Source organism: Anastrepha ludens, chromosome 2 (genome assembly GCF_028408465.1).
Source record: "Anastrepha ludens isolate Willacy chromosome 2, idAnaLude1.1, whole genome shotgun sequence".
In the NCBI taxonomy this organism is placed as follows: Eukaryota; Metazoa; Arthropoda; class Insecta; order Diptera; family Tephritidae; genus Anastrepha; species Anastrepha ludens.
The window spans coordinates 114,432,993-114,448,542 of NC_071498.1; the positions used below are offsets into that span (position 1 = coordinate 114,432,993).

The 15,550-nt window shown below is 33.6% G+C and overlaps 1 protein-coding gene across 1 annotated transcript; it reads left to right on the forward strand.

Annotated features, from left to right (window-relative positions):
• The first annotated feature begins 2,232 nt into the window (after positions 1-2,232).
• Positions 2,233-2,829, forward strand: LOC128871864 (uncharacterized). The gene has a single exon (XM_054113998.1). The coding sequence runs from the start codon at positions 2,233-2,235 to the stop codon at positions 2,827-2,829; it is 597 nt and encodes a 198-aa protein (XP_053969973.1).
• The last annotated feature ends 12,721 nt before the right edge of the window (positions 2,830-15,550 follow it).

Genomic DNA, 15,550 nt, shown 5'->3' on the forward strand with positions numbered 1-15,550 from the left:
AAGCGTTAGCAGCTGACCATGCTCTAGAACAAGTAAACAAAGAACTTAAGGCAAAACTACACCAGAGGAAAAATAAAATTTGGGAAATCATAGAAAATACAAAAAGTTACGCTTATGGGGAACTGGTGGTCAACAGAAAAGAAGGAGGAAATCATCCTCAACCAAACAGCAGCCAACAACAGCAGCTTTTTAGAAAACAAAATAATAACACTTGATGTAATCATTTTATTCACTATCTTTATCATAATTTTATACATTGTACACAGAATTAACAAATATTATAAAACATACTTACACAAACACTTGAATAGAAATAGGCAGATAGTTTAAGACAAAAAAATAATACAAAAATGCTAAGCAAAACTTAAAAAAAAAAATGCATTAATAAAATAAAAAAAATATATTTCGTACAATAAAATGAAATCTATAATTACATTTTAAATTAAAAATATTGAAGAAATTGTAAGGACTTTGTCAGGCGCTGTGCTAAGTGCTCCTCCTCTACAATCTGTTCCTTCCTCCTCAAATGCAAATGCATTCAACATGAAGCAATTAACAAACGTAATAGCAGGAGTCGTAAATAAAATAAAACTTAACTTTATTTTTACGATTTACAAGTGTTTGTTATTTAATTATGTATAGCAATATTATTCATATTAACGTAAGTACTTTTGCTGCCACGAAACAGCTCCTTCATTTATAAAGTACTCTGCAAAATTGTTCCGAACTTCTTTCGCTTTGTTCGAAGAGTTTCTTAAATGTATACTTTCCAATACATTAAGATGTGATTCCCTTCGCCATGCTCCTTGAGCTATACTTCCAGAGTTTACATCTTCTTGGTCAATTAAGTGGCTGAATGAATACGACTTTTTCTTACGTAAAAAATTGTGCAAATAGCAGCAAGCCAGCACTATTATTTGAGCCTTTACTGGGGCCAACTGAATAGTCGTTTGTAGAACTCCGAATCGTGACACTAAAATTCCAAAAACATTCTTAACAATTCTGCGTGCTCTACTTAATCTATAGTTGAAAATTCTTTGTGTGTTTGTTAGGTTTGTCCCAGGATATGGTTTAATTAAATGTTCCTGCATTTGGAAAGCATTGTCAGCAACAAAAACGTACGGCAGCACTTTATCGCTTTCCGGCACCTGCGATGGACCAGGTAGTGGTAAAATTTTGTTGTAGATAGCTTTCCCAAATTCCGTATTTTTTATGACACCACCATCTGATACACGACCATTTGTGCCAACATCCACTACTATGAACTCATAGTTTGCATTCACAGTAGCCATGAGAACAATGCTATAAAATTTTTTATAATTGTAGTATAGTGCGCCAGAGTTTGGTGGTCTTTTGATGGCAACATGTTTGCCATCGATCGCTCCAGGCAATTTGGGAAGTTCAAAATTTCTCCAAATCCATCGGCTATAGCTTTTCATTTAATTTCAGACTACGGCACCCGAAAATATTTCAAAATCAATAAAAAAATATTATTGTACTTTTCATTCAAAGTATACAATATGTTTTATTTTTATTTCAGAATCTGTTAACGGCCACGATAAGAAAAGAAGCAAAGAGGAAGCCAGATGCTGCTGAAGCCTTGGTGGAAATCCCACAAAGCGGTTTTCATCAAAAGAAAAAAATAAATCGACAGTTATTACGGATTCATGGGCAGTAAAATTAGAACGGATGGCTCCTAATCAAAGAATTCTGTGTGAAAAATTCGTAGAGGACATACTGTTTGAGGGCCAGATGGGAACATTACACAGGAATTCCCTAGAAATAAATGCAGGATACTCCCCAATACCCTTAGCAATCAGCCACACGGACTCACCAACACCAACATCCAGAAGCAATACTTCCACACCACTTGAATTTTACAGCCATAGCAGCAATAGTTTGAACATAGACAGTGAATCGTCAGAATCAATTTCACAATTCTTCTCCACATTTACCGATTCTTAAATAGTAGTCATATCATCATTTTAATGTTAAGCCGGTCAATAGTCATGGTAACCCCGACTTGGGTTATATATAAATAATTTTTTTGCAATTAGCATATACGACTTTAATTAAAAGTGGGCCCTTTCATCCACTAACATCGGCGATTATTGGTAAGGTATAGTCATAAGACTGGATTTGTGCGACAGTCTACAAAAATACGTAGCGAACAAGGAATATATTTTTGTAAATTTCCGGCGAATTGAACACGACGCAAGCATCTAAAGGGTCATGACGAACGAAGCAACTCCACTAACAAACAACGAGGCAGGCTCATCAACACAGCCTCCGCTAATGTATCCTATAACGGGCACGACTGTTCGCGCGCCATCGTTCTCTGCAGAGCGGCCTGCGCTATGGTTCGCCCAGCTGGAATCGCAATTCAGAATTCGATCTGTTTGCAATGAAGGTGACATGTTCCACCATGCAGTATCATTGATCGATACGCAATCAGCAGCGGAGGTAGAAGATATAATACTACGTCCTTCTACATCAACACCGTACACCTCGTTGAAGACGGCCCTAATCGAGCGCCTTACGAAGTCAAAAGACGCTAAGCTTCTAGAACTTTTAGATGGTGAGGAAATTGGTGACCGCACCCCGTCACAATTTTTTCGACACCTTCGTAGTCTTTGTCCGGACGTTTCAGACAACGTTATTAAAGCAAGATGGCAGTCCCAACTTTCACAGCAAACACGCGCTTGCTTAGCAGCACAGCCCGACGCCTCACTAGAAGATCTCAGTCGCCAAGCTGACAAGAATGTTCATACGGTTGCTTTCACATTGCTTTGCCTATCAATAGTTACAATAAATGTCGAGACTCGATAGCGGTAGATCTAATGGAAATATTGAGAGAGCTTTTGCTCTCTGTATCATAAGATAGTGGCAGTGGTTTCCACATGTATACATATGTATGTATATTGGAATAAAAGTTGAATTATTTTTAAAAAAGAAAAAACGTAGTTAATCAATTTTTAATCATAATAAACTTGGCACATTCCTCTTTGCTTTTTTCAAAACTAAATTGTTTACTTGCTTAAATGTACTTACCTTAATAGCATTTGAAAGACATGAAATAATAGCCTCACAAGTTTCTATAACAATCACTCCAAGGGATCGTGGAGAAATTGCAGTAAAAAACTTCAGATCTTCAAATTTTTCTCCAGTCGCCAAATACCTTAATGTTGATGATAATCGCATGTTGGGTGTTATTGCATCTCGCATACATAAATGTATTTTGTTTTGCTATTAATGGCGTCACCATGCTCAAAAGCTCCTCAAATGTTTCCGAGTCCATTCGCATAAAATTTTTATATTCGTCTTTACATGATAATTTTAATTCACTTAAAAGATGCTCATAAGTAAACTTTTTACGTTTTGCGTACAGGCTTTTCATCCACACTTTTTTTATCTCTTTTCTTCTTTTTTTTTAACCAAACTGCAATAGTTGCAAGTAATAAAAATTCATCATCCGATGACGACATATTTACTTCTAAACACAACTGTGGATTGATCGCTTTTTGTTTTGAACGTCACCGGCCAAACTGGACTGGAAATGCTGGACTGTCACCAACCCCTTTATGTCTGCTTATTTGTCGTGTGATCTATTTCACAACGAAATTCCAGGAACGAGATCACGCGGCAAAGCAGGTGACATTCTCAATTTGGTTATGCTTTTGGGTTGTGCTTAGAATTAAGAAAGTATTGTAAGTTCAGGTTTAGTTAAAGGCTCAAATAAAGAAGTCGGAGTTCGCTCCGCAAATATTTTTAAAAACTACTAGCCGCCTGGATCCTACAAAATGCTGAGGAAGCTGATAATAATGCTTCATCTCCTCCGACTTATTAACGTAGACGTAGAAATTTTGGACTACACAAATTCATACTTAGTGACCATTAACAATGGACTTGCCAAAATTCAGGATGGCACGTTTGGACTCATTCATCTAATTGACTTAAAACAATACGAAATACTTTTGACGGACATTCATAACCACATAACCGAAAAATTACCCAAGGACAGTTTCCTTTATCCAATCCTTAAACATGAAACAAATCAAACCCTTGAAATCCTTGAAACCCTTAAACCTATAAGTAAATCACGTAAATTAAGATCTATAAATATTCTAGGTACCACGTGGAAATATCTTGCTTTTTAATAAAAGATTAAGTAATATAACATCTATGACTAATACAATTTTAAATGCAATAAGGAAAAATAATAACATAATAGATGAAGTAGTAATAGATTTGCAAAGTAAAATAAGATTGATCAAAGACGAATTAATAAATATAAAATACGCCATACATTGGGCAAAAGAAAATATACTAAATACTGTAATATTGAACAAAAATGAAGTAAAAATTGCATTAGATAAATTAAGAGAAGAAGAAATGCCATTTAACAACGCAGAAGAAGCGTTAGAATTTTCTAAGATAAATGTTTTCAGTAAAAAAATGAGAATCGTGTATATGGTAAAAATACCACTCACAAAAAGTGAAACCTTTAAAAAAATTATTTTAAGACCAGTAAAAAAACAAAACAATACTGTACTAAACATTGAATTTGAAGAAATTTTAAAAATTAAAAATGCAACATATGACATCCGAAAGCCTTGCGAAAAATATAATGATATATCAATATGTAATAGAAATAATTTATTAGATTTAAGCAAAGATCAATGTATACCTAAATTATTAGAAATTACTCCAACAAATTTATCCTGTAACGATGATAGACCCACCTTTATTAAATTCAACGGCCTACCTTACTTTTAATGATCGAGGACGATCATTTTTTTTGAGAGGGGAATAGTTAATACATCATACATTAGCATTACGAGAAATATAAATATCAAATAACATAATGCGAAAATATTGCGAAATAGTGTCCTATGGGTAAAAGGCACCACACGCGAGTTACATACAGTGGCTCACAGCTTATTTTATGCAGTGCATAGTCTCAAATCCCAAGCTTTATAACTACAAAACTAAGAAGAATATGAAAAAGAAACTGGGACCATTAAAAAGATAAAAAACTCAAGTTTAGAAAAATAATTTCATTTATTGTGAAAATATGTATTTAAATAACATAAAACAACCAAAATCAAAAATACTGCGTAATTTCAGGTCACATCTTATTTTATGCAGTCGCTTCTTTGTACAACGGTACTTAAATATTACGTTATTTAAGAGTAGTAGGCGTATGTAATATCATCGCTTATTTATAAAATTACTTTGTATTCGCTTTCTAGTTTGATTTTAGTATTTGAAGTGTCAATTAATGTGATTAATAAAATGGGTCCGCGAACAACGATAGGTCAACGTGAATTGGTTATTCACCATTTCAAAAACGGCCAATCGCAGCGAAAAATAGCAGAAATAGTTAACATTAACGCAGCTACAGTACAAAAAATCATCGAGCGCTTCGTCCATGAAAATCGTGTACATAATAAGGGCAGGGAACCACCAAACAAAATTTTCAGTGACACTGATGAGCGAACTATTGTAAGAAGGATAAAAGCTAATCCACGACTCTCGGCTCCGAAACTGACCTCTGCAGTTCAATCTGACCTCGGTAAACAATGTAGTGTGGAAACTGTTCGCCGTATTCTGCGCAAACACGATTTTCATGGCCGAGTAGCACGTAAAGGACCTTTTATCAGCCCAAAAAATAGACTTTGCCGACTTAGATTTGCCAATGAGCATGTTTCAGAGACGTCAGAGTACTGGAATTCTGTTATTTTCGCAGATGAATCGAAATTCAACATATTCGGCTCGGATGGGATGTCCTATGTTTGGCGAAAACCAAATAAGGAACTCAATAAAGAAAATTTGAAACCGACAATGAAACATGGCGGTGGCAGCGTCATGGTTTGGGCCTGCATGTCGGCTGCTGGTACTGGGAGGTTGACATTTATTGAGACAACAATGGACAAATTTAAATACCTACAGATTCTGAAGGATAATTTGTTGCAGAGTGCCGAGGATCTGGGTATAAAATCAGATTTTCGAGTTTATCAGGATAACGATCCAAAGCATAAAGCGGGTATTGTACAAAGCTGGCTAATATATAACTGTCCTCACTTGATGACGCCGCCGCCACAGTCGCCAGACTTGAATGTCATTGAAAACTTGTGGTCTATACTAGAAACTAATATCCGGAAACATAAGATTTCTAACAAAAACGACCTAAAGGAGGCGCTGAAAACGGAGTGGACGAATATTTCGCCAGATATTACAAAAAAACTGGTGACATCAATGCAAAATCGCCTTAAATCTGTTATAGACAACAAGGGTTATCATACCAAATATTAAAAATACTTCAAATTATGTTTAATATTAAGTTTTTTATAATTATAAGTAACTGCATAAAATAAGCTGTGACCTGAAATTAACCAGTATTTTTGGTTTTCGTAGTTTAAAGTTATTTAAATATATATTTTCACAATAAATGAAATTATTTTGTTAAATTTGAGTTTTTTATCTTTTTAATGGTACCAATTTCTTTTTCAAATTCTTCTTAGTTTTGTAGTTATAAAGCTTGGGATTTGAGACTATGCACTGCATAAAATAAGCTGTGAGCCACTGTATATAAAACCAAGCACTAACACTATAGATGAATTCATTGCAAATATAATTAAAGACAAAGTGTAAAACTAAACCTACTTCCGATTTGTTTACAGAAATTACGATTAAATTCATAAATCAAAATAATTTTTCGGTCGCAATTCCAAGAATTGCAACCGTCCCAAATTAACTAACTTCACTGTCTGCTTACAATAAATATTGTCAAATCGGCATTTCCGTTCCCACACGAAAATGCAATATTAATAAGTAACACAACAATTTTTTATAAACCAATGTAATTAGCAAATAAGAAAACAAAATTGTAAAACATACCGAGTAAGCAAATATGTATACATATGTAAGCTTTGATTTTACCTTAAGTAAAATAATAAAGTTAGTCTTGTTCCTCCCGTTCATTGGAATAGTTGTCAAACTTAACTAAACTGAAATAATATAGAATAAATAAAGTTTATAAGTAAAATAAAAAGAATACAAATTTAGTTTTTTTTATGTTAACCGCGATCCGGAAACGTAAATCGCGCAGGAATAAAGCGCTGACCGCGCATTATCTAAACTAAGGAATTTTCCCAGCACATGCAGGTGCAACGTGACCTGGCCAAATTTTAGATGTTAAGAAATAGTAATAAGAATTTTGTAATTCAGTTTTAAGCTCAACATCAAATAATAAAGACGTGGACTATTGTCCACAAAAATATTTTTAAAAAACAATTTTATGTTATAAAATTGTAACTTATATGTAAGGTGGAGTATACGTTTTGATACAGCGAGAGAGATAAGCAGTTTTTGGCGTTAGAAGTAGTAGTCGGCGGACAGCTGAAGCGGAAAGTCGCTACACGAGCCGCAGTGTCAGCATATTTCAATTTCACAATCCAACGTAACAGGAGACGTTACCTGTTGCACAATTGCATTCAATAATGCACAAATGGAAAGTCAAGGCCAAGGCCGGGCTCAGACAAATAACACAACGCTTACGCCGCAGCTGGGGAATGAAGGTGTAAAGTAAGCGACCGTCATCACGATCAGGCAGTGGAGTTCAAGACGGGTTCTGAGTTAGTTGTGTTAGACTAAGTAACTTGTGTATAATAAAATATTTGTTAATTATTAAAAGATTTATAAGTGTTTCCTTCCTGGGCAGCTGGCCCTTAATTTTTTTGAGTGTAACGGACCGAAAGTCCGTTTCTTACTACATACTACAGCATAATGATTATAAGTTAAACATGCCTAACGTAGTATACTCAGTTGATTTTAATTTGATTAATGCAAGTTAACGCCTCCTATACCACACACCACTAACCCAGTATGTAAACAATTAACCATAGATTAATAGCGCAAGCCACTTCCCAAAAAATAAACAATAAATATAAGCACTTACCATTAGCGAAAGTGTCAAACATGTCATTGACACTTTGCTAATGAAGGAAGTGGACATCACATATCACGTATTGTCCGCTTTCAATAGAATTAAGAAAACAATAAATATAAGCGCTTACCTTTAGCGAAAATGTCAAACATGTCACATATCACGTATGGTCCGCTTTCAATAGAATTAAGACATACTAACCTAAGATTTAAGCTTCAGATTCTGTATAAATATTGAGATTAATAAAGTTTCGGATCAGTTTTTGATCCGGTGTGCAACGAAGACTCACATGTTTTTTAAAAAAGCTTTTGCTATTTAAGCAAAAGATAATTTGCATGCTTCATATTTCAAAGGTTCATTGCATGAGCTGCACAAGCTGACAACAAGCAGTTTTCGGCATGTGCCTAAATTGTTTGTCCGCACACTCAGTGGAATCAAATAACATTTCTCTTTGTTGCTAAAATTTGTTAAATAAACGTTAAGTAAACATGTGTTATAGAATATGTAGAAATAGGTAAAATAAGTAAGTTAACCCAAACCAAGTTAACAAACTCTTTGCTTCTTATATTTTTCATTTATTTAATTTACTTTTTAATTAAATTGCTTATTCAAATTTCATATTGATTTCTGCAATAAGCTCATAATGCAAGTAATATAAAGATGCTTATTTAAGTTCCTAGAATTAAGTCACGCCACTACAGGGTTGGCCATATTAAACTGACCCATTGAGTAACCCTATAACTTTTTACTGTAATTTCAGATCAGCTAATGACATACCGCGTTGGAAGCGTCAGTCGAAGGAGATTTATACCATGAAACAGTACACCCCAATAGAACGCGCTGAAATTGTTCAGCTGTACATTCAAAATTCCTTCTTTTTATTAATATAAATTAAGTAGTTTACTTGTTTAAGCGGCTTTTTTGGTTTAAGAACTGTGAGTGAATAAAGTGCGGTCAGTTGGACCGATAACAAAAATTTTTTTAGAACTTGTATTTTTCAAAACTCGACCATATCTCAATGATCAATCAATAAATATTTGACAATACAACCTGCCGGTTATCCAGCATTGGTTATCAAACAGAAAATCGTCTTTTATTTATTACAATGCATATACATACATGTTTGCATAACATATATAAATAAGTATAAAAATAATAAAATGAATTGCCACCGTTTCAACAGCATCTTGTATCAGCGAGCTACTGTCAAAATCGAATGTTGAAGCAAAGATGCAAGTGACGACCCCATACGGGACATTTCTACATTTGTACCCAAAGAATCAAATACGAGAAACTTCGTACGATGCTTTACGTACTGCGATATCGCAAAGAGTCCGTGGTAACGTTAAACACATTATTATATAATACCACATATAATGTGTTAAAGACGGAAGCAGAGCTGAATAAAATATCATTAAAAGCGCTTCAAGCCTTACTCTTAACGTATTCCGAAAGCAGGTTTAGGCCTTATGGTCAAAGCACTATGCCGGGAAAAGTTGAGAGATAGCTCCATCGATAAGATTAAGAAGCTATATGGAGATGTACCAATGCAAATCAACCAATCAGCAGGTGGCTTGTGCGCAGGATCCAAAAGCACGATGGCGGCTAAAAACCGCGTGTTCTATCCAAAGTATAGGCTCGACGACTACCAGACGGAAATGCTGATTGCACTCGCAATCTCTCCGTAACCACGAGAACGAGCAGTCGCTAAGCTAAACTTGTTTTCGAAATTAAAAGAGGATATAATTCGTGATATCAACTTTTAAATTAATAAAATATTAATGCTGTAAATCCCAATATCAATTTCCAATGAATTGTGAAATAAACCAAATTAATTAATGCTGATGTAATACAATAGATAAGTTTAGCAAGTAAGCATGTAAATTTAGTCTGGTAATTGGTATATAATAAAAGTAACAAGTTAACTAAAATAAATTATTCACGCCTTTTTAAAAAATCTGAATATTGAAATTAATTATTTAAATTGCGCAATCGGTAGGATCCTTAAATAGTAAAAGTAGTAAATTCGGCGAATACTACGGGACCCTCCAGGATTATTACTAAAAAAAAAAAAATATTGCGCAGTGAAAACTATACAGCCAACACCACAAACATAGTTATAAATGCGGTGAAAGCTAAGAAGGCGAATTCCACAAATCAAAATACGGAGAAAAAGGCAACAAACGTTTGACGAGAGATGAACGGCTCAAGAATCGGCTCAAATACAACCAGCAGACTTGATGGAGGAACTGGCTAGGAGATATCACCAATTAGAACAGATGCGAACAGCATATTTAGAACTACAACAAAACCTTAGGAGAGACAACAATGCGATGCAGAATTTGACAAAACAATCAACTACTTGCCAACTGTTAAAAATAAGGTAAGCTTAAAATGTAACAGGTCCGACAATGCCTTAACATCAACACATACTATTGTATTGTACTATACACATTCAGTATATCTTCAAGCGTGCTTAGTTCTGCACGCACATTCAATTACTTGCAATAACTTTGTTCAAATAAAAGCTTTTATAAATACCGATTTGATTCGCTGCGTTTTTCCTGTAACGCCAACCTTTACAGGAACGGGAGAATTTACGGTTAATAGTTTTTTTAGCAGCACGGATTACCTGCTATCAACAATAAATAATGAAACACTACGTAAAGAAGCCGTGAAGCGGCATCCTAGCGGACGATTGGAGGGCAAGCTAAATATGTTATAATTAATCTGCCCACCTCGGACAACTGGCAGCTGATCAAAGAAACTTTGAAACTAAGATACAGAGCGTTAGCACCTCATCAAATTTACAAAATGATAGCTAACCTTAAGGTTAATTCGGTAAGTGAATTAATGGTTGAAATACAAAATATAAAATATAAGGCAGACGAATTAAGTGTTTATTATAGAGGTGACCATTGTATTGACCTTTCGAACACGGACAGTTTATTTACTAACATAATTAAGGAAATGACGCAAGGAACATTATTAGACAAAATTTATGAGGAACGAAATATAAAAGATATATTTAAAATTCTAAGCAGGAGAAGATTAGAAGATAGTTGTATCCGACCGGAATATAGAAAAGCGAAATGGTATAATACAGTGCAAGATACAACTCATAAACAGTTCAAGATACAACTCATAAAACTACATTTCTAGTGGAAACCAATAAATTAAAATGGAAAAACTCCGCTTTAAATTTGTTGTACTGGGGTCTACAGACGGAAAAACCAACGTGATCAAAGAACCTCTATTGAAACACCAGACGGCCATATTTATGAAGTACTAGACGAACTGAAACCCGCTAATAAACACTCGGGCATAGTGTCTTTAGACATTTATACGAAAATAAGAAATTCACTGAAAAAATGGCACCAAACCCGCTCAGTATGGATCCCATTAGATGCCAAATTAAGGGAAATATATTTAGATGAAGGTGAAAATTTACAGTTTGGAGACCAATACCTCAATGACGTTACGAATGACACGCATCTGAACAAAACTAGCTATGATAATGTCATAGAAAACAAAAATCTGGGAAAAGTTCTCTACTAAAACATCGAACGCTAACCAATGGATTAGTGACTTTGAAAGTGAATGTGGAAGATTCGACATTCAACAGGACGAAAGTAAGATTGAGATTTTGAAACATTTATTGGAGAAGCAATGCTTAGATTGGTACAGCAGCATGATTATAAAATTAACGGTGAATTCAGACTGGATACAATGGAGGAACATTTTTTGTGAAACATATGGAAACAAAGGTTGGTCTCAGGTCAAATATGCATTTACATTTAGATATCAAGCTGGTTCACTGCTTGAATATGCCACAAAGAAAGAAAGACTCTTGTTAGAGGTCAACAGAGAAATTGACACCCAAACAATGATAAATCTTATTGTTATGGGGTTACCTGATAGCATAATAGATAAAATTAATAAAGAAACGTTAAAGTCAATTGGAAGCCTCTACAGTGAAATTGGAAAACATGAATATTTAGCAAAGAAAAATAATTTTATTAAGAATAGAAAAAACATTACAGATTTAAAAGCCTTATCTGATAGAAGCATGCAAGTAGAGGGAACGGGGAACGGGGAACGGTGGGGGGTCATTTTTCCCAAAATCACTTTCCCAAAAAAATTTTTTCCCAAATTTTTTTTTTCCCAAAAAATAATTTTCCCAAAATTTTTTTTCCCAAAAATATTTTTTCCCGCTTTATTGTTTTTTCCCGAATGCATGTTTTCCCAAAATAACTTTTTTCCAATAGATAGCTTTCCCGAACAAATACTACTGAAATTAATTTTTATTATTCTACTATTTCACATTTTTCGACGATTCCGACAATATGAGTGTATATAATAATCAAAAATCTTATACTTAAGTAATCGAAAAAGATTCGAAAAAGTTTTTCAATATACATTTTTCAATTCGGATAAAAAGACAAGGTAACGAATGTATCCAACTTCACTCATATAAACAAGTTTTTTCACGTCATTCTTTTCGTGTCAAAATTTCATGAGCCAAAATTTGCTGCCTAAAGTCAAAATTTCTAATTATGGCGGAATTAATTGAATGCAAAAAATCATTTCTTTTCAAATAATAAAAAATGTACTCGCCCATTCATTGCAAATGTATATGCGATATTTTACAGACGAACGATATTTTGGGAAAAATATTTTATGGGAAAATTTATTGGGAAATTTTTAGTTTGGGAAAAATGGCATTGGGAAAATTATTTTTTGGGAAAAAAAAATTTGGGAAAAAATTTTTTTGGGAAAGTGATTTTGGGAAAATTGTACCCCAATCAGAGGGAACACTTGAAGCATCAAAGATGATCGAAAAAGGAACTGTTGACGTAATTCAAATACTACAAAGTTTATGTGTTTCACACTTTAACACTATCAACAGGAATTCGAGGTCCATAAAAGATCCTGATCCCCTAAGCAGTATGATATCCAATATATCATCGTTTGCGCGTGACAACAAGAACAAATTGCATTCGCGAGTCGCACGAGTTACATATAAGTTAATAATTAAAATATTCATTTTAATAAAGTTCAATACCCCTTGTCGCAATTCAATTGCTGACACAGTTCCGCTTGTTCCAATTTAATTATTTACCTTTCTTACAATATTAACTCAAAGTTCTGACGACCTCAAATAAGCTCATATTAACTCAAAGTGCTGACGACCTCAAATAAGCTCACATTGCATTCAACGTGATGATTGCTGTTCGATAGTTAATATTAAGTAGCTAGTAGGAAACAAAATTATTAAGTAATCAGCAGTCTGACTAAGAAGACATAGTCTTCCGGCAAAATGATAAAAAATCATTAACTAATCAACAGTCCGACTAAGAAAAGATAGTCTTCCGGCAAGTATTAATAATGTAAAAGTCCGATTAAGAAGACATAGTCTTCCGGCAATATTTATTAATTAATATTATATAATAAAAGATATAGAGGACATAGACCTCTCTTTTTAAAATAAAATAAAAAAGTATTTTATTAATTGGCGCCCGAGCAAGGGACCGGTTTTAAAATTCGCGAGTGAAGTGTTGTGCAAAAAAGAGTGCAATCACAAGGACGCGAATCGTGAGCCGGTGCAGCGTTGGAATCCGATAGGAAAGGAACGCTCGCTGCCAATAGTGCGACTTGGAGGTGCCCCAGTAGCGGAAATCAGCAAAGAGGAGTCACACCCCACCGCCGGGAAATGTTAGAGTAAGAATATTAATATTAAGTAATATTAAGAATTAAAAAAAAAAAATTCCGAAAACTTTTGAGTGTAACAAGAGAATACAAAGTTGAATACTACTATTAAATTAGAATTATTAAAAAAATTATAGAGAAAATACAAAGTTGAATATTACTCTTAAATTAGAATTACTGAAAAAATGATTGAGAAAATACAAAGTCGAATATTATTATTAAATAAGAATTTTTAAACAAATTTGTGAAAAATACAAAGTTGAATATTATTATAAAAGTCTAACTAAAACAAAATCGATTCACCACCTTCGGGGGGACCCTCCAGCTTATAATAAAGAACATTCTCTGCGATTCACCACCCAAGGGACCCTCCACAGAATTATAAAATAAAAAAACAATATATAGATAAAATAAATAATTATTGAATTAACAAAGTTTTAAATAATGCCAAACAGACCCTCTGTGCTTAATAAATCACAATTCCAACCAACAACCAGCAGCAGCACAACTTCAATAATGTCATCGGCAGTTCTAATTATTGTATTGTATTTAACCTTTGTAAAAACTGAAGTTCAAATTTTGGATTACACTTCTTCGTATGTCGTGACATTTAATAGAGGTACAGCAAAAATTCAGCAAGGAACTTTTACTATTTTACATTCAATAGATCTGGCACAGTACGCAATATCCATATCCAATAACCACACATTTATCCAACAAAACATCCCAAATCACCATAACCTGTATCCCATCCTTATCCACGAATTAAGCCTTACCGAAAATATAACACCCACTATAAAAAATAATAGAGCAATAAATGCCATAGGTACTATTTGGAAATATATCGCAGGAGCTCCAGATCACAACGACTTTGAAATAATAGCTAGTAATATACATGATCTGAACAAAAATAATAATAAACAAGTGCACGTAAATGAAGTTTTTAATAAAAGATTAAAAAATCTAATAGATATAGTAAATCAAATTTCTAATGTAATAAGAAAAGATGTATTATTAGAAAACGAAATAGTTATAAATCTACAAAATAGAGTAAGACTAGTTATGGAAGAGTTAATAAATATTCAAAATGGAATCGAATTGGAATCGTCAACCCATTAATATTAGATAAAAAAGAAATTGAAATTGCTACAAGTAAAATTAGAGAAGAAAATATTGTTTTTGTGAGCCCCGAAGAGGCACTCCAATTTGCCAAAATATCTGTCTTATACAGTACTAATAAAAAAATATTTTATTTGGTTAAGATTCTCCTAACAAAAAAGGAAACCTACGAAAACGTAATATTAAGACCAGTAAAAAGAAAAAACTCTGTAATTAATTTAGAATTTAAGCAGATCTTAAAAAATGATAACACTATATATGGTATAATAAATGATTGTGAAAAATATAATAAAATAATAATTTGTAAAGAAAACCAAATAACGAATATTTCAAATACTAAATGTATTCCTAATCTTATAAGCAGTCAAAATTCTACATGTGTAACGAGCAACAATCATCATATCCCATTAATCGAAGAGATCGAGTCAGGGGTTATCCTAGTAAATGATTGCAACATGGCTATTTATGTTGATAAAACGCGGAGAAATACATCTGGAACACTTCTTATTAAATTTCATAATAGCACTATTAAAATTAACAATAGGACTTTTAGTAATATAGACGCCTCACCTTTACATATCATCCCCGCATTAATGCAGCCCGCTCCTTTTGAAAGCGACCATATTAATTTCCTATCACTTGAAGCTCTTAATGAATTACAGATTAATAATACGGAAGTATGTAATTTCAACTATTCGGAAACATTTGAAAATTTGAGGATGGTCAATCTCTGTTATTCTCAGTCTAATTATCATTTCCATAGCATGCTTACGA

What these genes read in the sequence shown, in the direction of transcription:
- LOC128871864 (XM_054113998.1), top strand. Translation starts at nt 2,233, where the DNA reads ATGACGAACGAAGCAACTCCACTAACAAACAACGAGGCAGGCTCATCA.